At 39.0% G+C, this 22,370-nt stretch overlaps 2 protein-coding genes and 1 long non-coding RNA gene across 4 annotated transcripts in view; 2 read left to right on the top strand and 1 right to left on the bottom strand.

Annotated features, from left to right (window-relative positions):
* The window catches only part of LOC106611269 (calmin), a 42,725-nt gene extending 39,578 nt beyond the window's left edge, over positions 1-3,147 (top strand). For both annotated transcript variants that reach the window (XM_014211298.2, XM_014211301.2), the window contains exon 13: positions 848-3,147. In XM_014211298.2, coding sequence (XP_014066773.1) covers positions 848-989 — 142 coding nt within the window. In that variant the 3' untranslated portion in view covers positions 990-3,147. The remainder of the gene's footprint in view (positions 1-847) is intronic.
* Positions 3,148-6,479: 3,332 nt separating this feature from the next.
* Positions 6,480-9,965, bottom strand: LOC106611273 (uncharacterized). The gene is made up of 2 exons (XR_001330086.2): positions 9,688-9,965; positions 6,480-7,568 (listed from the first exon to the last, which is right to left on the bottom strand). It is a non-coding gene; the product is annotated as an uncharacterized lncRNA (long non-coding RNA).
* Positions 9,966-12,136: 2,171 nt separating this feature from the next.
* Positions 12,137-22,370, top strand: part of LOC106611270 (endoribonuclease Dicer) — a 78,851-nt gene continuing 68,617 nt past the window's right edge. Inside the window, 1 exon segment of the mRNA XM_045724952.1 lies at positions 12,137-12,337. The gene's annotated coding sequence lies outside the window, so the exon portion shown is untranslated.

Raw genomic sequence — 22,370 nt, 5'->3', positions numbered from 1 at the left:
GTCAGGGGAACGGTGTTGCAGTAGTCTAGTGTGTGGGGTTATGTCAGGGGAACGGTGTTGCAGTAGTCTAGTGTGAGGTGCAAGAATATTGACAAGGGAACCTGGGAGCTTTGTGTTCACATTGCCCTAAAAAAGGAACCAGACCTAGCTCAGGCAAACCTAGCTCAGATCAACTCTCGAGATGGTCTCAGTTCGGTTCGCTTTAGGGGCTCTTTTGAGGGGTCTGAGTTCCTTTGGAGTGTTCACACTGCACAAAAAAAGGTGTGAAAACACTGTGATATTTGACTGATATCATCCCTCCTGTTGTAATAGTGTGAAACGTTTACATAATGAAATAATCTACAGCCCTCTGGGGAGGGAGATGCCAGACACATAGACTTTTTCCTTAATATGTGACCTGACTATAGAAACCATCAGGTCCTAGTTATAGCTATGTAGTTTATAACTAGGGCCCTTAGTTTTTCCTAGTCATATCAAAACATCCTGACAATTTTATAGTATTAATTTCAGACAGTTGGGTAACATGAACAACACTTCAAGGAAAAGGTTACGGACAGCTGTTCTACGGGCTGGATAAATTAAATCCATCCTGGGCTTTTGTTTTGGTCTCATTAAAGAAGCCGAACAGCTTTTTATATTCTAAATCCTTTTTATTTAACCTCTGACCCCTTTTACTACCATGAATAGTAGCTCTGCTGTTGATATTGCCATAAAGAGATAATCTCTCAAGTCTGTTTAGTTCTGTTGACCTTCTGCTAAACCCTGCTCTGTGTGTGTGTGTGTGTGTGTGTGTGTGTGTGTGTGTGTGTGTGTGTGTGTGTGTGTGTGTGTGTGTGTGTGTGTGTAGCTGGAGGGAGATGTGGATTCCAACATCATTGACAGAGTACTACATTATCCTGCTGCTGTGGCTGGTCCTCTACTGTCTGTTGGTTCTGCCACAGATCCACTACAGAGACCTGCCACGCCTTCTGCTCAACCTGGACGAATGAACACACACACACTGCCATACACACATCACGTACATGTCACACACACAACACATACACATGCACGTACACACATACACACACTCATTCTCACACGCACGCACATACACTTTGCTATCTTCTCCAGTCAACATTGTCCCTCATTCATATTGGCCCTTACCCTTTTCCTTTCAACACATTTCATATCCACAGCAAATGAAGGCTTTTTTTTATTCCAGAATAATTTAAAGGTTTTTAAAGATTCTGCTTTTTGGCTTTTAATGTGGCTTGAATTGATATGCTTACATTGTAAAGACAAAGCTACAACTCTGTATGTTTCTCTGAGTTTATTGATGTACAAAGAGAGAAGTGTTGTAATAGTCTGTAGGATTGTACAGAACACATTATTTTAAATGTTTTGTTTTCTGCAAAGAGTTTATGAATACAGTTTATGAAGCTTTGCAGTGGGCCCATTTATGTAAATGTTGTGGAAAAACATGTATGTTTCAGATTCATCCCTTTATTTCATTTTTGAATTTACACACCGTTTGATAAGAAAAGTAAGAGAATGTGTGGTATTTCACAGATGCACAAACATCATACCCCCAAGACATGCTAAACTCTCACCATTACAATAGCAAGGTAGGTTAGGATTTTATATCATACCCCCAAGACATGCTAACCTCTCACCATTACAATAGCAAGGTAGGTTAGCATTTTATATCATACCCCCAAGACATGCTAACCTCTCACCATTACAATAGCAAGGTAGGTTAGCATTTTTGGGGGGGTATGATATTTGTGCGTCTGTAACTTTCTCACTCATCATTATTCACGATTCATTCAGGATGATCTGTAATCATGGTAGCATCCACATTAATGCAGAAGTGTTTAGAAACATATTATTATTTACAATAAAAGTGACTCCAAAATGACACAACACATTATTTACCATTCATTTCTATTGGGCGCAAAGTAATCTGAAACACAACCAAAACAAACAGAAAATGCTTGATGTAATCACTGTGTGCTAGGAATATGGGACCAAATACTAAACTTTTGACTACTTTAATACACATAAGTAAATTTGTCCCAGTACTTTTGGTCCCCTAAAATGGGGGTACTATGAAGGAAAAAAAAGTGCTGTAATTTCTAAACGGTTCACCCAGTATGGATAAAAATGCTCAAATTAAAGCTGACGATTCATTCGTCAGCTTTAATTTAACCTCATAGTCATTGTATAATATCAAATCCAAAGTGCCGGAGTACAGAGCCAAAACAACAACAAAAAATGTCACTGTCCCAATATTTTTGGAGCTCACTGTATTTACACATTTGAGATAATGCACAAATTTCATTGGGCGATGAACCTCTAGAAGGTACTACTTGTCTTACAAGAATCTCTCAGTGGATTCTGCAGAGGCTTGGGAGGGTGTCAGTTGTGAGGCTTGGAGGGTGTCAGTTGAGAGGCTTGGCGGGTGTCAGTTGAGAGGCTTGGTGGGTGTCAGTTGTGAGGCTTGGAGGGTGTCAGTTGTGAGGCGTGGAGGGTGTCAGTTGTGAGGCGTGGAGTGTGCCAGTTGTGAGGCGTGGAGTGTGCCAGTTGTGAGGCGTGGAGTGTGCCAGTTGTGAGGCGTGGAGTGTGCCAGTTGTGAGGCTTGGAGGGTGTCAGTTGTGAGGCTTGGAGGGTGCCAGTTGTGAGACGTGGAGGGTGTCAGTTGTGAGGCGTGGAGGGTGCCAGTTGTGAGGCGTGGAGGGTGCCAGTTGTGAGGCGTGGAGGGTGCCAGTTGTGAGGCGTGGAGTGTGCCAGTTGAACTTTTTGAAACAGTGTGTGAACTGCCAAAGATACAGTGTTTGGAATGCTGAATATAAAATAATCAACTCACCACTATAAGTTAACACAACAGAGGAACTAGTTATGAAGTGACAATATTGGTTTACTAATAATATGTTGGTCTTATATTTTAAGGATTTTAAGGATGCTGAAGCATATCAATCTTTGTAATGTCTAAGGATACGTTGGAAGTACAGTATATTAAGGCATTTTTTAAAGTTTAATGATTAATTCCGTTAAATAGTTATGTTTGTATGCATGTGGGTTGTATTTTAAACTGCTGTGATTGATTCAGCTGTGCTTGAGCTTGTAAGAGTCCTTTTAATAAAAAGAGAATGCTTTATGATGAAATGTTTCTTTAGAAATGTTTTTTTAACAATGTCTGTAATTAAGTAATGTACTTTGATAAACATTTTATTTAAATCTGGTTTTGTTTTTACAGCCACCTGTATCTTCAAAATAATTCCTCCAACTAGCACAGAATTCCTATGAAATCAGATTTTATTTGTCACATGCGCCGAATACAACAGGTGTAGACTATACCATGAAATGCTTACTTACGAGCCCTTTCCCAACAATGCAGAGTTAAAAAGGACAAAAAAAATGTGCTAAATAAAAAAAGGAAATAGTAACACAATAAAATAACGAGACTATAAACAAGGACTACTGGTACTGATTCAATACTCAGGGATACGAGGTAGTTGAGGTAATTATGCACATGTAGGTAGGGGTAAAAGTGACAAGGCAATCAGGATAGATAATAAACAGAGTAGCAGCAAAGTATGCAAAGAGTGTGAAAGTGTGTGTGAGTGTGTGTGCTGTGTCAGTGTGTGTGTGTGTGCGTGTGTGTTGGAGTGTCAGTGTAGTTGTGTGAGTGTGTAGGAACACGTTCACCAACAGAAGGGTGAATTTATAAAATGTGTGTAGGCTATGTGTAAAAGCCATACAGTACATATAGGACTTCCTGTACAAAAGGGGATTTTAACAGCCGTCCATGTGAATTTTGATTAAATAGGTTGCCTATACAGACATTGCATGTCTTAGAGAGATATAGATGGGTTGTGTGGAGGTCTGCATGATCAAGAGACACAATACATACTTCCTTGTGAAAAAAGTGACCTGGGAAGGCCTCAGAGAGGGCATCGTGCTTTTGTATCGGAATCCGGTGTGTTCAAAAACATCTGTCAAGTGCAATAAAGGATGTCTTGCCCTTTTGTCTGTTGTGTGATTTATTTGATCAGTTGATCAAGATATTTTTAATGCGTAAAGCATGAGTAGAAGTCACAGCTCACAGCATTTCATTGTAGCTTATGGCGTGTATTCCCATGTTCAGATATACGATGTACGTATGTTTGGGAACATTATAGTCACTGCCCCTGAACTTAAAAAGGCCTACAGTGCCTTTTGCCTTCCCATGAAGCCGATTGCGAACCTCCTGCTGTCAGATAAGTCCTTTTTGTAATTCAATATAATCAGAGTAAATCTAGGATGAGGTGTCAATAATTTTCGGTTCAAACTAATGTAATAACATAACTTGCCATCGGTTGCAGGAAATTATCTGGGGCCGTGTGTATCACGTCTCATAGTAGGACTGCTGATTTATGATCAGTTTAGCCTTTTAGATCACAGTGAATAGGATTACATGGACAGGGGTGAACTGATCCCAGATCAGTACTCCTACTCTGAGATGCTTGATACATATGGCCCCTGGCCTCAGTAACCTTGTGTATTCTGCCATCTAGAGGACAGCATAATCAGATGACTTGACACAAACAGAATGCGTTTCACTAAGCCTACATTTTTCTACGGTATTATTATTTTTGGTGTACATGTACAGTGAGGTCCAAAAGTAATTTCACAGTGACACATTTTTTGTTGTTTTGGCTCTGTGCTTTGGATTGGTGCTTTAATTTGAGGGTATTTTCATCCATTTCGGGTGAACCGTTTAGAAATTACAGAATTTATTGTATATAGTCCCCTCATTTTAGGGAACCAAAAGAATTTGGACAATTTCACATATGTGTACTAAAGTAGTCAAAAGTGTATTATTTGGTCCTATATTCCTAGCACAAAATAACTGCTTGTGCTTGTGACTGCTTGTGACTCTACAAACTTGTTGGATGCGTTTGCAACTTGTTTTGGTTGTGTTTCAGATTATTTTGTGCCTAATAGAAATTAATGGTAAATAATGTATTGTGTCATTTTGGAGTCACTATTATTGTAAATAAGAATAGAATATACACTGAGTGTACCAAACATTAGGAACCCCTTGCACCCCTACAAGGTGTCCACAGGGATGCTGGCCATGTTGACTGCAATGCTTCCCACAGCTGTGTCAAGTTGGATGGATGTCCTTTGGGTGGTAGACCATCCTTGAAAAACCGGGCAGCATTGCAGTTCTTGACACAAACCGGTGCGCCCAGAACTTACTACCATACCCTGTTCAAAGGCACTTAAATATTTTGTCTTGCCCATTCACCCTCTGAATGGCACACATACACAATCCATGTCTCAATTGTCTACACTGATTGAAGTGGATTTAACAAGTGACATCAATAAGGGATCATAGCTTTCACCTGGATTCACCTGGTCAGTCTATGTCATGGAAAGACAGACTGACAGGATCGGTGGGTCCCCCACGGGACAGTTGAGCTAACGCTGGCTAATGCGATTAGCATGAGGTTGTAAGTAACAAGAACATTTCCCAGGACATAGACATATCTTATATTGGCAGAAAGCTTAAATTCTTGTTAATCTAACTGCACTGTCCAATTTACAGTAGCTATTACAGTTAATTAATACCATGCTATTGTATGAGGAGAGTGCATAGTTATGAACTTGAAAAGTTATTAATAAACCAATTCGGCACATTTGGGCAGTCTTGATATAACATTTTGAACAGAAATGCAATGGTCCATTGGATCAGTCTAAAACTTTGCACACACACTGCTCCCATCTAGTGGCGAAAATCTCATTTGCTCCTAGGCTGGAATAATACATTATGGCCTTTCTCTTGCATTTCAAAGATGATGGCACAGATTTTTTATTTTTTTTAAAGCATGTTTTTTTCTTTGTATCATCTTTTACCAGATCTAATGTGTTATATTCTCCTACATTAATTTCACATTTCCACAAACTTCAAAGTTTCCTTTCAAATGGTATCAATCAAGAATATGCATATCCTTGCTTCAGTTCCTGATCTACAGGCAGTTAGATTTGGGTATGTCATTTTAGGCGAAAGTTGAAAAAAATGGTCCGGTCCTTTAAGATGTTTCATATTGTTTTGTATACTCAGTGTATTTCTGAATACTTCTACAGTAATGTGGATGCTACCATGATTACGAATAATCCTGAAAGAATCGTGAATCATTATGAGTGAGAAAGTTAGACGCACAAAAGATCATACCCGCAAGAAATGCTAACCACTCACCATTAACATGGGAGGTTAGCATTCTTTTTTTGGGGGGGGGGGGGGGGGGTATGATAGTTTAGTACAGAACCAAAACATTAGTTACTGTATAAATACTTTACTTTTGGACCTCACTGACACTTCTGTTTGCTGATTACATATTTTTGTATTGCATATAGAGGCATCAGAATGTCCCTTCTGAAACCATCAGAATCAGGATCCCCATTAGCTATTACGAAAGCCGCAGCTACTCTTCCTGGGGTCCACACAAAAGTCTTGAATTATGCTTTATTGAAATATAAGAAGAATGCAAGGAATTCAATGTCTCTGATGACAGACTAACACTTCACACATTGTGTCCAGTGGATGGTGGCATAGTCAATGTCAAAATGAACTCTCTCAAGCTAAACAGATAAATTATTGTCAATCCACACTGTCACAAGAGAAAAAAACAGGGTGGTCCAATGGTCACAATCTTAGTGAAAGGGGGGACATATTTTCTAAATTATAAAGTATATTATAATAATCAAAGTTTCAATCAAATGCTTTGTCTATTTTTTGTCTTCTAAGTCGTATTGTTGACAACCTTCCATTATCAGCAACACCACAGGAATTAGCAATGGTAGGCTATCTTTGAAGTAGTCAATATGCAACCAGTTGAATAGTTTTTACTAATGAACACCCTACCGGAGTTGGTGCCAGTTTCATTTCCAATTTTTTCAGACATGTAATTGTATTTTTAGGATGAAAAACCTTGCCTTTATTTAACTGTTTGGAATAGAAATGGGATTGACACCAACTCTGCAGAGGAAGGTTTTTCACATAGAGGGTAGAGGGAACGACCTGCGATTCCACACTGGTTGTACCCTCTAGCAATGAGGAGATAACAAAACAGACTTCAATTACAACACAATGAAGCTACCCGATAATCAGCTGAATAGTATTTGTTTTTCATTGATTTTACTTCATGGAATTTCTTGTAAAGAAATAAAAACACATATTTAACATAACCTTTCCATCATGCTATACCTGTCTCTTGAGGCACACACAGTGGATGACTACATTTTGTAGTGCATTGGTCAATCTTCGATTCCCTCTCATCTTTAAAGCTAGAGCAAATAAAGGGGATGGAGTCTCGGAAGGTTACCTTTATAAGATATATAAAGGAAGTATTGTGAGTCCGTAAAGATGAGATGAAGAAAATATGTGTTCTTCTAACCAAGTTCTTCATGTTTGTCTGTGTGTACGCCAGTCTCATGATGATGTGACTTTGGCAGTCACGTTCCACTCAGAGGGGGATCTCCTCAAAGCCGCGCTGATCCTCAGCCACAACAGGCAGCATGGCATTGTACTCTCTGTGTGTCTAAATATGTGGGAGAGAAAAACAAAGTACTATCAAAGAATAACTATGAAATTATCCAAACACACATATTTTCAATGCTTTTTTTTGCAGGAGCCTGTTTGTAATATAGCCAACAATGATGTAATAATTTCAAATATGTCCCACTCTAAATTGTGGCACTAATACATGTAATATCTGAGTATTTACATGGTAATCAATGCAGTACTTACAGTGTAACAACCTAAGTACATACAGTACCAGTCAAAGGTTTGGACACACCTACTCATTCAAGGGCTTTTCTTTATTTGTACTATTTTCTACATTGTAGAATAATAGTGAAGACATCAAAACTATGAAATCATGTATTAACCAAAAAAGTGTTCAAAGTAGCCACCCTTTGCCTTGACAGCTTTGCACACTCTTGGCATTCTCTCAACCAGCTTCACCTGGAATGCTTTTCCAACAGTCTTGAAGGAGATCCCAAAAATGCTTAGCACTTGTTGGCTGCTTTTCCTTAATTCTGCGGTCCAACTCATCCCAAACCATCTCAATTGGGTTGAGGTCGGGTGATTGTGGAGGCCAGGTCGTCTGATGCAGCAGACATATGGTTTCCATGTGTTTGCAGTTCCGTTCGCTCCGTTCCGTTAGTATCGCTGCAGAATGCTGTGGTAGCCATGCTGGTTAAGTATGCCCTGAATTGTAACTAAATCACAGACAGTGTCACCAGCAAGGCTCCCCCACACCTCCTCCATGCTTCACGGTGGGAACCCTGCATGTAGAGATCATCCGTTCACCTACTCTGCATCTCACAAAGACACAGAAGTTGGAACCAAAAATCTCAAATTTAGATTTCCACTGGTCTAATGTCAATTTTTCGTGTTTCTTGGCCCAAGCAAGTCTTTTCTTCTTATTGGTGTTCTTTAGTAGTGTTTTTTTTGCAGCAATTCGACCATGAGGGCCGGATTCACGCAGACTCCTCTGAACAGTTGCTGTTGAGATGCGTCTGTTACTTGATGTTACGTTCCCCAGTTTCTGTGTTGTTTTGGGTTCGTATGTATGTATTTCAGGAAATGGCTTCTTGGATTCTAAACAGCTGATTGGTCGGTCCAATTGCAGATTGGAGCTCTGACCCCGCCCTCTCGTCAGGGGATACAGCTGTCTGCAATTACCGACTCCTTCTGCAGCTTGAAAAGCCAGTGTTCCTTTGTTAAGAGAGAGCTTCGTTGTATAATTTGTTGTGAAGTATTTTGTAGCTGGTCCTGCAGAGGTATGTTTAATTCAGAAGGACTGTTTTTGATTATTGACATTGTTCATTTTATGTTAGTAATTATTCTGTTTTTGCTCCCAGGGGGGAAGGCACCTTGGGAGTGCTAAAGCATACATATACCCATAGTATGTACTCTGTCTATGCACACTAGGTAAGACCACCCCCTGTATTTTGGTTGGTACGCCAGGTAGTAAGAATGGGTAAGTAGTACTCGGAAGCATTTATTTGGGCTGCAATTTGAGGTTTGTAACTAATTTATCCTCTGCAGAGTTAACTCTGGGTCTTCCTTTCTTGTGGAGATCCTCATGAGCCAGTTTCATCATAGCACTTGGATTCTGTGACTGCACTTGAAGAAACTTTCAAAGTTCTTAATTTTCTGAATTGACTGACCTTCATGTCTTAAAGTAATGATGGACTGCCTTTTCTCTCTGCTTATTTGAGCTGTTCTTGCCATAATATGGACTTGGTCTTTTACCAAATAGGGTTATTTTCTACCACCCCTACCTTGTCATAACTGATTGGCTCAAATGGTTAATTTGTGGAATTTCTTCAAGGTACACCTGTTCATTGAAATGCATTCCAGGTGACTACCTCATGAAGCTGAGAGCTTGTCAAGGCAAAAGGTGGCAACTTAGAATCTCAAATTGATTTGTTTAACACTTACTACATGATTCCATGTGATTTAATAGCTTTGTCTTACTATTGTACAATGAAGGAACCCTGGAATGAGTAGCTGTTAACTGGTACTGTAAATTGCACCACAAATGGTATTCTATTTCCAACGTAGTGACCTACTTTTGACTATAAGGCTCCTGTCAAACGAAGAGCACGACAAAGGAAATAAGTTACCATAACCATGGTTACAGGACATACCATGTCTTCAAGATGGTTTATTCTCAGGGTGTAGGTGTGCTTGACCCTGCTTCCTCCAGGTTGATGGAATGCATGTTGTACTCCCAGACCATCCTGCTGGGGCTCTCTACTGGACCATAAAGTAGGAACATTACTACTAGGTTATGGCACCATATTCCCCATTTAGTGCACAACTTTGACCAGGACTTAGTGTTCGTCAAAAGTAATACCTTTATATAGGTGTCAAGTCTACTCCCTCCCCGGCGCTCGACGTCATCAGTTTATTCATTATTATGCACACCTGCCACTGTTACTTGCACCTGTACCTCATGAGACTCACCTGGACTCCATCCCTTCCTGATTACTTCTCCTAAATCTGTCAGTCTCTTTGATTCTTTCCCCAGGTGTTAGTCTGTTTCTGTGCTTCATGTCTGTACGCTACTCGTGTTTCTTATTTTCTTTTAATGTTCCCTTATCTATTAAATTCACTCCCTGTACTTGCGTCCCGGTTCTTAGCGTACATGTTACAATACGGTGCCATTTGGTATGCAGGTGGTACATGGACCTACAGTTGCCCACCAAAACCCAACTAGTGTTATAGGAGCAATAAAGAAACCAGAGTGTTCAAATGTTTTGTTCCTAACATAGTCCTAAAGTGGGTTTCCTCAGACTAAGACAGGTGTTGTCATCAGGAGAAGCATCTACATTGCCCACCAATGATCTTAATATTGTTTCCATCTTAACTTTTTTATTATCAGGACATGTAAGGGTCTGAGTTACCTGGGCATACTGTTTGCCATGTTGGGTTTTCCAATCCTCCAGACACCATTTGTCTCAGAATTCACTGGCTGGTTCAGAGAGATCGATTAGGGGCCATCAGCAACAGTCACCTTCAACATGCAGTGTGCGTACAGATACATACACAGCAGTGGAGGCTTTTGAGGGGAGGACAGCTCATAATGGCTGGAACGGAATTGCAAACACATGGAAACCATATGTTTGACATATTTGATACCATTCCGCTCTAGCCATTATCACAAGCCAGTCTTCCCCAATTAAGATGCCACCTACCTTCTGTGATACACAGTAAATGGCAAAATAACAATGAGCATATTAATCAGGTAAGAACAGTTACTAAATGGTAATTATTGTGAGTTTCTGTAAGTGAAAACAACTTGGTGAACAAAAACTAAATAATAAAGAAGGTACCTGTCTGTTTCAATACGTCAGTCGCAGTATGTGGAGTAATGGAACAAGAAGACCAGATTTATCAATCACACCACTCAATGAAAATGTATTAAATGTGCATTGGACCTTCTTTTGAGAGGTGGACCACACAGAAGGCTGTGGTTGTACTCAGGATACCTACAATCAGTGGTGCAACTTTCACTGTGGGTGGGTGATGGGGGACACCCCACATTCTGAAATTAGATGTTTATCCCCCCCAGTTTTATACTTGGAATGTGATACAAAACAAGGCAACGGTGTGCTTTAGGATCATGTGGACGCCTCCGAGCGGTCGGGTAGGCTGTTTGGAGTGTTTGTCCGGGGGGAAAAAAGGGAAAAGTCCCCCCTGCTTCTAATACCAAAGTTGCACTCCTGCCTACAATCAACACCTTAACACAACACAGAGACTTGATAGATAACTGTGAATGCACACTGATATTGGTGTGGGACTATGGAGAGCAGGAGCTCTGTCCTATCTCTCCATCTCCTGGCTGAAAAATTAACCACCATGGCGGTGGAAACAGGTAGATGTGTGGCACATCGTGACACCTGAAACCAATCAGAGAAGAAAAACTATTAATTCAAATGGACCAATCAGCTCACATTGTACAACCGCATGGCTACCATAATATAATTAAATTAATAGGCACCTTTACCCTGTTACACTACCTATTTCAGGGACTGGCATACTCATACAATATATGTGTACAAAAAAAAAAAGTAGGATTTATGTGATACTCAGTTGATGGATATAATATTTAAATTGTTTAAAAAATAACAAGTCAGTTCCTCTTCAGGCCTTGATGGTCACACACATCTCGTCTTGTCAAACCACTGATACAGTTATAATGTATATATTTCTATTTCTATTGTTTTTTATTACCATTTTCATGATTTTATTTCACTTAGTCCTGCATGATTTTCACTGTATCCTGCAATCACACCTGCAACCCTGTACATATGACTATTAAACACTGAATCTCCGAATGCCCCTAGGTGGAACACTGCTGTTGCCCTTTTGCTTAAAAACATTTTTTTCAAGCAGGCTTCAAAGTTGTGGAAACAAAATAACACAAATAAAGTTGGACAGCTCTTACAGTTTGAGTCAATATTATAGCTATTTTCCCTGTTTCTTTGTTATGCACAAATCTGAATTTGACATTTTCTTTAACATGAGGGGCCAATGTTGGGAGTGGGGGGGTCGTTTTATTTGCGTAGTTACTCTTTGGTTTTGAAGGGATTTGTATTCTCGACCACCACACGCACGTCATCTAGGCTACTTTACGCAAAAGTGTTGCATTTCGAAGGCCCAGGTGGAAGGAAGTCTTGACCGTGGTGGATTAGTTCCTGACAGCAGCAGCAGGAGGGAATGGTGGAAAGGGGTATCAGACGAAATAACAGGACAAATTCCTATCAAGACGGCCCAATAAAGAATATTTTATAGGTGAGGAAGTTTAACCGAAACACCCCGAATGCATGCTATTCCTTACTGGTGGCAATGTGCATGCCTTGTCACATCCATAATATAACTATGTTAACTAGCAAACTAGCTAGTTAGCATGGCTAACTTTGTTTCCACATGATTATTGTAGTTTTGCCATCTCCATTAGACGTCTCAGACAAAATAATTGTATATATATTTCTCTGTACTGTATCTATATTGATTCTAGTTAGTCAATCCGCCAGGTACTTGCTACTTCGCTAGCCTGTGTCAAGTTCGGTAGCTAAGTTAGCTAGCTGCACGCGTGGGATTTTGACGTTATGTTTGACTAGAACGCCATTGCATCAGCTATAAACCCGTTTACTAGTTATCAAACGATCAAATAATAAACATATTGTATGATTTGTCATGTATTTAGACATTTCCCCAAGGTATACACGTGTTCTCGTGGACGTGGTTGTTTGCCACCAGCTTGTTGTAGCTAGCTAGTTAGCCAGTAGCCACCTGTGCTTAGCTAGCTTGCTAAATGCTACTGCATCAGCCAGTTTTGTTATCATTCACTCGCCAGTTAGCTATTTCCTTTCAATGAAAGGCCAATGTCGCCCTGAGGCCTAATTTAGAATAGCTAGTTCGCTAGTGTTTTTCCAAATGATTTCCCTAATTTCATGTCATAGTTTGGAATGTGTTGGTTAATGATTCTAAACGAAAGTCGTCAGTTGCTGGTGATGAGACTGTTGAGATAGTTAGTTAGCTACATTTATGCACAATTCATTATGTGCTATGTACACTTATGTTGATCAGTTAACTTTTGGAAAATCAGTGGACTGGTTATGATGGCTCATTCATTGATAAAAATGTCCCCAGTCATATTGCCACAATATGACTAGCTGAGGTTGTGGCATTGAGTAACACCGAATCAAGTCGTTTCACCACAGATAGGACCTAGTTACCAGTATATTTGGTTTCACTGTCTGATCAAAGAGTTCAGTTGCTCATGTCAATTTGACTTGTTTTTTTAAATCTATTTTATATACCACAGGCCTATACCCACCCCTGCTCAGTTTCAATATTAGCCCATGTTCCCGAATGTGTATGGTATGTGAAAGCATGTGCATGGGTTTTGAGGTGGTGGGGGTTGTCACGTCACCATTTCCCCACATATGCGTAGCAAATGTTTCTTCACACAAAACTGTTCTCTCTGTCTCTAACCCCAAATGTGAGTTGTGGCAGAGTAAGCATTAATACATTGTTTTGATGTATTTTTATTTTGTCATCCCAAATGGCACTTTATTCCCTACTATGTAGTGCACAACTTTTGACCAGGGCCCATAGGGTAGGGATGAGCTTTCCCAGGGTACTTAGGTACCAATACCATATGTTGATAGTTACCATATGGCCAAAACATAATTGAAAAAATAATTTCCTCTAAATTAAAGTAGAAAAAAATAAAATAAAACTACATTTATTCACAAACTGGCTAAACATTTCAAAATATTACATGGCCACCTTCAATTTAGAATTTATATCCATTTTAATGAACCATTTCATGCATTAGAGCCTTGAATTTGGACTCTGTTGTGACACTACAATTGTCAATATCAAGTTTTAATGATTCCCAAATAGACAATATATATTTTTTTACACATAATTTAGTTATATTTTTTATATCATTAATCATATTCTTGAATTTAAAATGAAAAACACATTTCCTTGGAGAATAATGATGATAACCAAGTGTCTCACAATTACATTTTGTCTAAGATTCACAGGCATTAAACTAAACCTAGATAAAAAGCAATTATCATACTGTATTATGTTACCTGCCTCATGCTTAACAATAATTAATGACACTTTCAGAAGTTTCTGACCACTGTAAAAATGCTTCTAAACATCAGTACTAAACCTCAATAATGGATCCTCATTAAATCATTTGAAGTGTACTCATTCCAATTTAGGGCTGGCCCCGAAATTGAGAGTCTTCTATTCTTTTGACCAATCGAAACAGGTGCTGTTAGATTACAATATAATTTTTCTGACCATTTGGGACAATGTAAACAACACTAAATCAGTTATAAGCGTACCAGAGAGTCTCTTGTAATGTTTTTTTGTTAATCCTTTATTACAACAAAGACTAAAAACAGTCGCATTAATTCGTGAATGGAATTACGTAATGAACGGTTTATTTATTGTGTAAGCTAATTTTTCAAGGCTTGCTTTATTTTATTTTAAAACATAAAATGCTTGATTGCATTTCAAATCATGAATGACTATTAGGCTGTGTGATTACATAAACGAATGATTGATACAGTAGCCTATATAGGTATTGAATTATAGGCCTAAGTTACGGTATTAAGACTAAACAGGATGCGCTCTTAGGCCTACAGCTCAATGGTGGTTATACTAGGCTGCTGTACTAAGCCGATTAATGACATGTATTATTATAATGAACAAAATAATTTTTGTAATAAGTAGATCAATAAAAAGGAGGGTTATTAGAAATATTTTTTGGACCATTTTGAACAGTTTAAATGACACGGAATCAGTAGGCTATTAAACACACACACTCAAACAGGCCACAGAAGCGGGATCTGTCTTATGTCTGTGTGTTTATATATACAGTTGAAGTCGGAAGGTTACATACACCTTAGCCAAATACGTTTAAACTCAGTTTTTCACAATTCCTGACATTTAATCCTAGTAAAAATTCCCTGTCTTAGGTCAGTTAGGATCACCACTTTATTTTAAGAATGTGAAATGTCAGAATAATAGTAGAGAGAATTATTTTTTTCAGCTTTTATTTCTTTCATCACATTCCCAGTGGGTCAGACATACAGTCAATCAGTATTTGGTAGCATTGCCTTTAAATTGTTTAACTTGGGTCAAACGTGTTGGGTAGCCTTCCTACAATAAGCTGGGTGAATTGTGGCCCATTCCTCCTGACAGAGCTGGTGTAACTGAGTCAGGTTTGTAGGCCTCCTTGCTCGCACACACTTTTTCAGTTCGGCCATTACATTTTTCTATGGGATTGGGCTTTGTGATGGCCACTCCAACACCTTGACTTTGTTGTCCTTAAGCCATTTTGCCACAACTTTGGAAGTATGCTTGGGGTCATTGTCCATTTGGAAGACCCATTTGCGACCAAGCTTTAACTTCCTGACTGATGTCTTGAGATGTTGCTTCAACATATCAACAAAGTTTTCCTTCTCATGCAGCCATCTATTTTGTGAAGTGCACCAGTCCCTTCTGCAGCAAAGCACGCCATTTTACATTTACATTTTTAGTCATTTAGCAGACACTCTTATCCAGAGCGACTTACAGTAGTGAATGCATACATTTCATACATTTTTCCTCCGTACTGGTCCCCCGTGGGAATCGAACCCGCAACCCTGGCATTGCAAAAACCATGCTCTTCCAACTGAGCCACACGGGACCACAACATGATGCTGCCACCCCCGTGCTTCACGGTTGGGATGGTGTTCTTTGGCTTGCAAGCCTCCCCCTTTTTCCTCCCAACATAATGATGGTCATTATGGCCAAACAGTTCTATTTTTGTTTCATCAGACCAGAGGACATTTCTCCAAAAAGCACAAACTTTTGTCCCCATGTGCAGTTGCAAACTGTAGTCTGGCTTTTCTTATGGCGGTTTTGGAGCAGTGGCTTCCTCCTTGCTGAGCGGCCTTTCAGGTTATGTCAATATAGGACTTGTTGTACCCTGGATATAGATAGATTTGTACCTGTTTCCTCCATCTTCAGAAGGTCCTTTTCTGTTGTTCTGGGATTGATTTGCACTTTTCGCACCAATGTATGTTCATTTCTAGGAGACAGAACACGTCTTCTTCCTGAGCGGTATGATGGCTGCGTGGTCCCATGGTGTTTATACTTGCATACTATTGTTTGTACAGATGAACATGGTACCTTCAGGCGTTTGAAAATTTCTCCCAAGGAGGAACCAGACTTGTGGAGGTCTACAATTTATTTTCTGAGGTCTTGGCTGATTTCTTTTGATTTTCACCTGATGTCAAGCAAAGAGGCACTGAGTTTGAAGGTAGGCCTTGAAATACATCCACAGGTACACCTCCAACTGACTCAAGTGATGTCAATTAGCCTATCAGAAGCTTCTAAAGCCATTACATAATTTTCTGGAAATTTCCAAGCAGTTTAAAGGCACAGTCAATTTAGTGTATGTAAACTTCTGACCCACTGGAATTGTGATACAGTGAATTATAAGTGAAATAATCTGTCTGTAAACAATTGTTGGAAAAGTTCCTTGTGTCATGCACAAAGTAGATGTCCTAACCGTCTTGCCAAAACTATAGATTGTTAACAAGAAATTTGTGGAGTGGTTGAAAAACGAGCTTTAATGACTCCAACTTAAGTTTGTAAACTTCCGACTTCCACTATATATTTATTTATTTATTTATTAGAGGTCGACCAATTATGATTTTTCAATACCGATACCGTTTATTGGAGGACCAAAAAAAGCCGGTACCGATTTAATCGTCCGATTTTAAAGATTTTTTTTAAAAAATGCATTTATTGAGTTGTAATAATAACAATTGCAACAATACTGAATGAACACTTATTTCAACTTTATACAATACTTCAATAAAATCAATTTAGCCTCAAATAAATAATGAAACATGTTCAATTTGGTTTAAATAATGCACAAACGAAGTGTTGGAGAAGAAAGTAAAAGTGCAATATGTGCCATGTAAGTAAGCTAATGTGTATATATATGGTTGATTTATAAAGCCAGGTACATTTAACAGTTAGGCTATTGATTACAGACTTTAATTAAGTTGGTTTTTTTTCTCCTCGCTTTTCTTAGACAATAAGACAAGGTCTCCTCATTCTGCTGCTGCCTCCGCCGCATTGTTTTCAACAATATGCTGGTTAACTTTGCTATTTTGCGCATGGCAACATGGTCTAGGAAAAGGCGTCAATTCAACAGCGCACTGATGTGTTTCAGAACTCGGACAGCGACCACTATCCAACGCGGGAGAAAGCGCATTTGTTATAATATTTTTTTTTTTATTAGTGTTGCACCATTGTTATGTAATATAGCCATGCACAATTTCAGCAGCACGTCTTAGAGAGATGGACAGTGTCATCCCCACGGCCTCCACATTGGATCAGTCCACTCAGACAGGCGAGAATCAGACAGTTGTCTTGTATTTCCTCTGGTGTGACACTGTCTTCATGTCACACCAAGGGAAATAAAGCTGTCACACTGTTGGAAATCTCAGGCTGCATGGTCCCGTTTGGGCCTAATTGTTAAGTAGGCCTTCAGTATGATTTTACAACATGTTTTCGTTGCTTTTTATACTTTAATTGTCAACAAATATTGTTTTCATATATACAGTCAAAAAGCATCACACCAAAAGACTAAGAAACTGACACCTTTTATGGCAATGGCAGAAAAGTGCAATATTTTGATAGATATTTCAGATTTTACAATCTGTTCAGGCCATGTGCTCCAGCCATGTCTTCTGTACTTCCTCATTGCAAGAGAACCCTCCCCAGTGCAATGGTGTCCAAATGCTGGGTCGTTATCTAATCCCATAATTGTCACACCGAGTGGACTTTGCTTTAGGGACAAAATGTAATCAATCAAAACTATTTGGAAATGTCATGAATAGACTTGGGGATTATTGTTTCTTGAAATAAACTTCTGTGTATTAACAAAAAGCATAGGTAAAGGGAAGTGTTGTTAATTTTTTCATTAATTTACTTAAGTTCAACGTTCCACACCTTTACCTCAGACAGTCACACCATTGGACAATTATCAAGTTTGGTTCAAAACTGTAAGAAAACATATAATACACTGCATGAATTTACTCATGATCAAAGTAAAAAATCAAACCCATTTAAAAAGATGGAGAACAAGCTATGAAGGCTAAATACTGGAGTTTTTGTGCTCGGTACATCCAACTAGCGCAAAAATAATTTTGATATATTGTCAAAATGATGCGATATAGTCAAAAATAATATCCCGATATGTAACTGCAGTGTTTGAGACCACCTAAAGCGAGACAACCTAAAGCGAGACCGATTCAAGACCAGAGCGAATTGAGTCAGTCAAGACCAAGACCGGAGGGGAGGTGATGGGTCCGAGACCACGAGTCAAGACCAGAAAAATGCGAGTCCATTTCAAGACCATGATTGTAATTTTATCAAATTGCTATCATAATAAGAGTTCAAAATGTCCAGTATTTCTGTGGTCATATTTCAGAACAACATCTGGATTCTTTAGACAGTTAGAAAAAAATGCATGCTGAGGGCAAGTAGACATAGATGGAAGGCAATTGCCATTCAACTGTATTAGGGCCATATTTTTGAGTGACAGTGGAATCAACCAATCACATTTTGACTTGTAATTTGTGGGAATGTTTTTACAAAAATGTATAGAAAATTCTGTCTTCTCGAAATCCAACAGGTCACTGAGCAGTAGTTTTACCACGGTTTTGCTAGCTAGCTTTTGTTGTAGTCTAGTTTGCAGCAGGTGTTAGATGTTGTTGCCAATTTGTTAGCTTCAAGTGATCATCATCTGGTGAGTAGGACTGCTTCTTTTTTTATTGCAGCTCGCTTAATGTTAGCTATCTCTTCCAAAATAACTTATGTTGGTTTAGATCACCTAAAGTTTAAATTAATGTGCTAACTTTTCTTTGTTGTAATGGGAAGTAATAGTTGTAAATTTTGATTGGGAAATGCTTGGCCTTTTATGTCTGAGTGAATGGGCTGCTTATCCTTTAACATCATGCTGTGTGTGACGGCTATCTTTCTATCAGCGCTATGTGTTTTACAAAAAGTGCAGTCTCCAACATAGAGTGCGCTGGTATTACAGTCGCTGTCCTTTCAGCGTCACAAGCTTGTCACACACATCCTTTTGATGTGCCACTTGTCACTTTTGGTGATAGTGTGATGGTGATGCTGTTAGGCTACCATAGGTTGTGTGGTTGTTGTCAACGTTATCCGTGTGAGTGCTATCGATGTGAGAGGCAGCCTGAAGCTCGGCTCAGTCTTCCGCCTGTTTATTTCATTTGAATGCATTTCAATTATGCTATGTCAGGGCTTGACATTTTTTTTTGCCACGTGTCCTTCAGACATATAGGACTGACAAGACAAAAAGGTGACTGAAAATGGTGTTGTGTAATGCAAGAAATCACTCCACAAAACAACATAAATTATTATCATTGGTATTGACAAAGGATGGCTGCTGCTGTCTGATACCATGTGTTATACAGTATCTTTTGCCTTGTGGCCTTAAGCAAGGCACTTAAACCTCTACCAAGTAAAATAGTGCACTGATAGGCTACTGTATAAAATACGTGGTCCGTCAACCCTCCATCTGGAGAGCTACTGGGTGTTCAGGCTTTTGATCAAACCCTGCTTGAACACACCAGAGTCAGCTTAAAACCTCTGGGATATGTGGGACGCTACCACCTCAACAACAGCCAGTGAAATTGCAGGGCGCCAAATTCAAAACAGAAATCTCCTAATTAAAATTCCTCAAACATACAAGTATAATACACCATTTTAAAGATAAACTTCTTGTTAATCCAGCCACAGTGTCTGATTTCAAAAAGGCTTTGCAACGAAACCACACCATACGATTGTTAGGTCAGCACCTAGTCACAAAAAAAACATACAGCCATTTTCCAGCCAAAGAGAGGAGTCACAAAAAGCTGAAATAGAGAGAAAATTAATCACTGACCTTTGATGATCTTCATCAGATGGCACTCATAGGACTTCGTGTTACACAGTACATGTATGTTTTGTTCGATAAAGTTCATATTTATATCCAAAAATCTCAGTTTACATTGGCGCGTTATGTTCAGTAATGTTTTGCCTACAAAACATCCGGTGATTTTGCAGAGCCACATCAATTTACAGAAATACTCATCATAAACTTTGATGAAAGATACAAGTTCTATGCATAGGATTATATATAAACTTCTCCTTAACCTGTTATGGCTAGGGGGCAGTATTTTCACGGCTGGATAAAAAACGTACCTGATTTAATCTGGTTACTACTCCTGCCCAGTAACTAGAATATGCATATAATTATTGGCTTTGGATAGAAAACACTCCAAAGTTTCTAAAACTGTTTGAATGGTGTCTGTGAGTATAACAGAACTCAAATGGCAGGTCAAAACCTGAGAGATTCCTTTACAGGATTGGCCTGTCTGACCATTTCTTGAACTTCTTTGCCATCTCTATCTTTTACAAAGGATCTCTGCTCTAACGTGACACTTCCTACGTCTTCCATGGGCGCTCAGAGCCCGGGAAAAACCTGAATGTCGTCATCCCAGCCCCAGGCTGAAACACATTATCGCCTTTCTCAAGTGGCCGATCAAGGGACTGTGGGCTTAGGCGCGTGCCCTGGCCGCCCCCGTCTTTGTTATTTTTTTCCTCTGTTTGCCGAAAAGGAGATTCCCGGTCGGAATATTATCGCTTTTTTACGAGATAAATTGCATAAAAATTGATTTTAAACAGCGGTTGACATGCTTCGAAGTACGGTAATGGAATATTTAGACATTTTTTGTCACGAATTGCGCCATGCGCGGGACCCTGATTTACCATTTCGGATAGTGTCTGGGACGCACGAACAAAACGCCGCTATTCGGATATAACGATGGATTATTTTGGACCAAACCAACATTTGTTATTGAAGTAGCAGTCCATGGATTGCATTCTGACGAAGACAACAAAAGGTAATCAAACGTTTATAATAGTAAATCTGATATTGGTGAGTGCTAAACTTGCCGGGTGTCTAAATAGCTAGCCCGTGATGGCTGGGCTATGTACTTAGAATATTGCAAAATGTGCTTTCACCAAAAAGCTATTTTAAAATCGGACATATCGAGTGCATAGAGGAGTTCTGTATCTATAATTCTTAAAATAATTGTTATGCTTTTTGTGAACGTTTATCGTGAGTAATTTAGTAAATTGTTAGCAAATTCCACGGAAGTTTGCGGGGGGTATGCTAGTTCTGAACGTCACATGCTAATGTAAAAAGCTGTTTTTTGATATAAATATGAACTTGATTGAACAAAACATGCATGTATTGTATAACATAATGTCCTAGGTGTGTCATCTGATGAAGATCATCAAAGGTTAGTGCTGCATTTAGCTGTCTTCTGGGTTTTTGTGACATTATATGCTAGCTTGAAAAATGGGTGTCTGATTATTTCTGGCTTGGTACTCTGCTGACATAATCTAATGTTTTGCTTTCGCTGTAAAGCCTTTTTGAAATCGGACAGTGTGGTTAGATAAAGGAGAGTCTTGTCTTTAAAATGCTGTGAAATAGTCATATGTTTGAAAAATTGAAGTTTTTGTATTTTTGAGGAATTTGTATTTCGCGCCACGCCTATCATTGGATATTGGAGCAGGTGTTCCGCTAGCGGAACGTCTAGATGTAAGAGGTTAACCTCCCTGGGCAAGGTCAACAGCCAGTGGAATCGCGTGGCGTGAAATACAAATACCTCATAAATGCTATAACTTTCATTTCTCAAACATATGACTATTTTACACCATTTTAAAGACAAGACTCTCGTTAATCTAACCACATTGTCCAATTTCAAAAAGGCTTTACAGCGAAAGCAAAACATTACATTATGTCAGGAGAGTACCCTGCCAAAAATAATCACACAGCCATTTTCAAAGCAAGCATATATGTCACAAAAACCAAAACCACAGCTAAATGCAGCACTAACCTTTGATCTTCATCAGATGACACTCCTAGGACATTATGTTATACAATGTTTTGTTCAATTAAGTTCATATTTATATCAAAAACCAGCCTTTTCATTAGCATGTGATGTTCAGAACTAGCATACCCACCGCAAACTTCCGGTGAATTAGTAAATTACTCACGATAAACGTTCACAAAAAACATAACAATTATTTTAAGAATTATAGATACAGAACTCCTCTATGCACTCGATATGTCCGATTTTAAAATAGCTTTTCGGTGAAAGCACATTTTGCAATATTCTCAGTAGATAGCCCAGCCATCACGGCTAGCCATTTAGAC

This window comes from Salmo salar, chromosome ssa09 (assembly GCF_905237065.1).
Source record: "Salmo salar chromosome ssa09, Ssal_v3.1, whole genome shotgun sequence".
Taxonomy (NCBI): domain Eukaryota; kingdom Metazoa; phylum Chordata; class Actinopteri; order Salmoniformes; family Salmonidae; genus Salmo; species Salmo salar.
The sequence above is the reverse complement of the archived record's forward strand: the minus strand, read 5'-3'. Positions and strand labels throughout refer to the sequence as shown.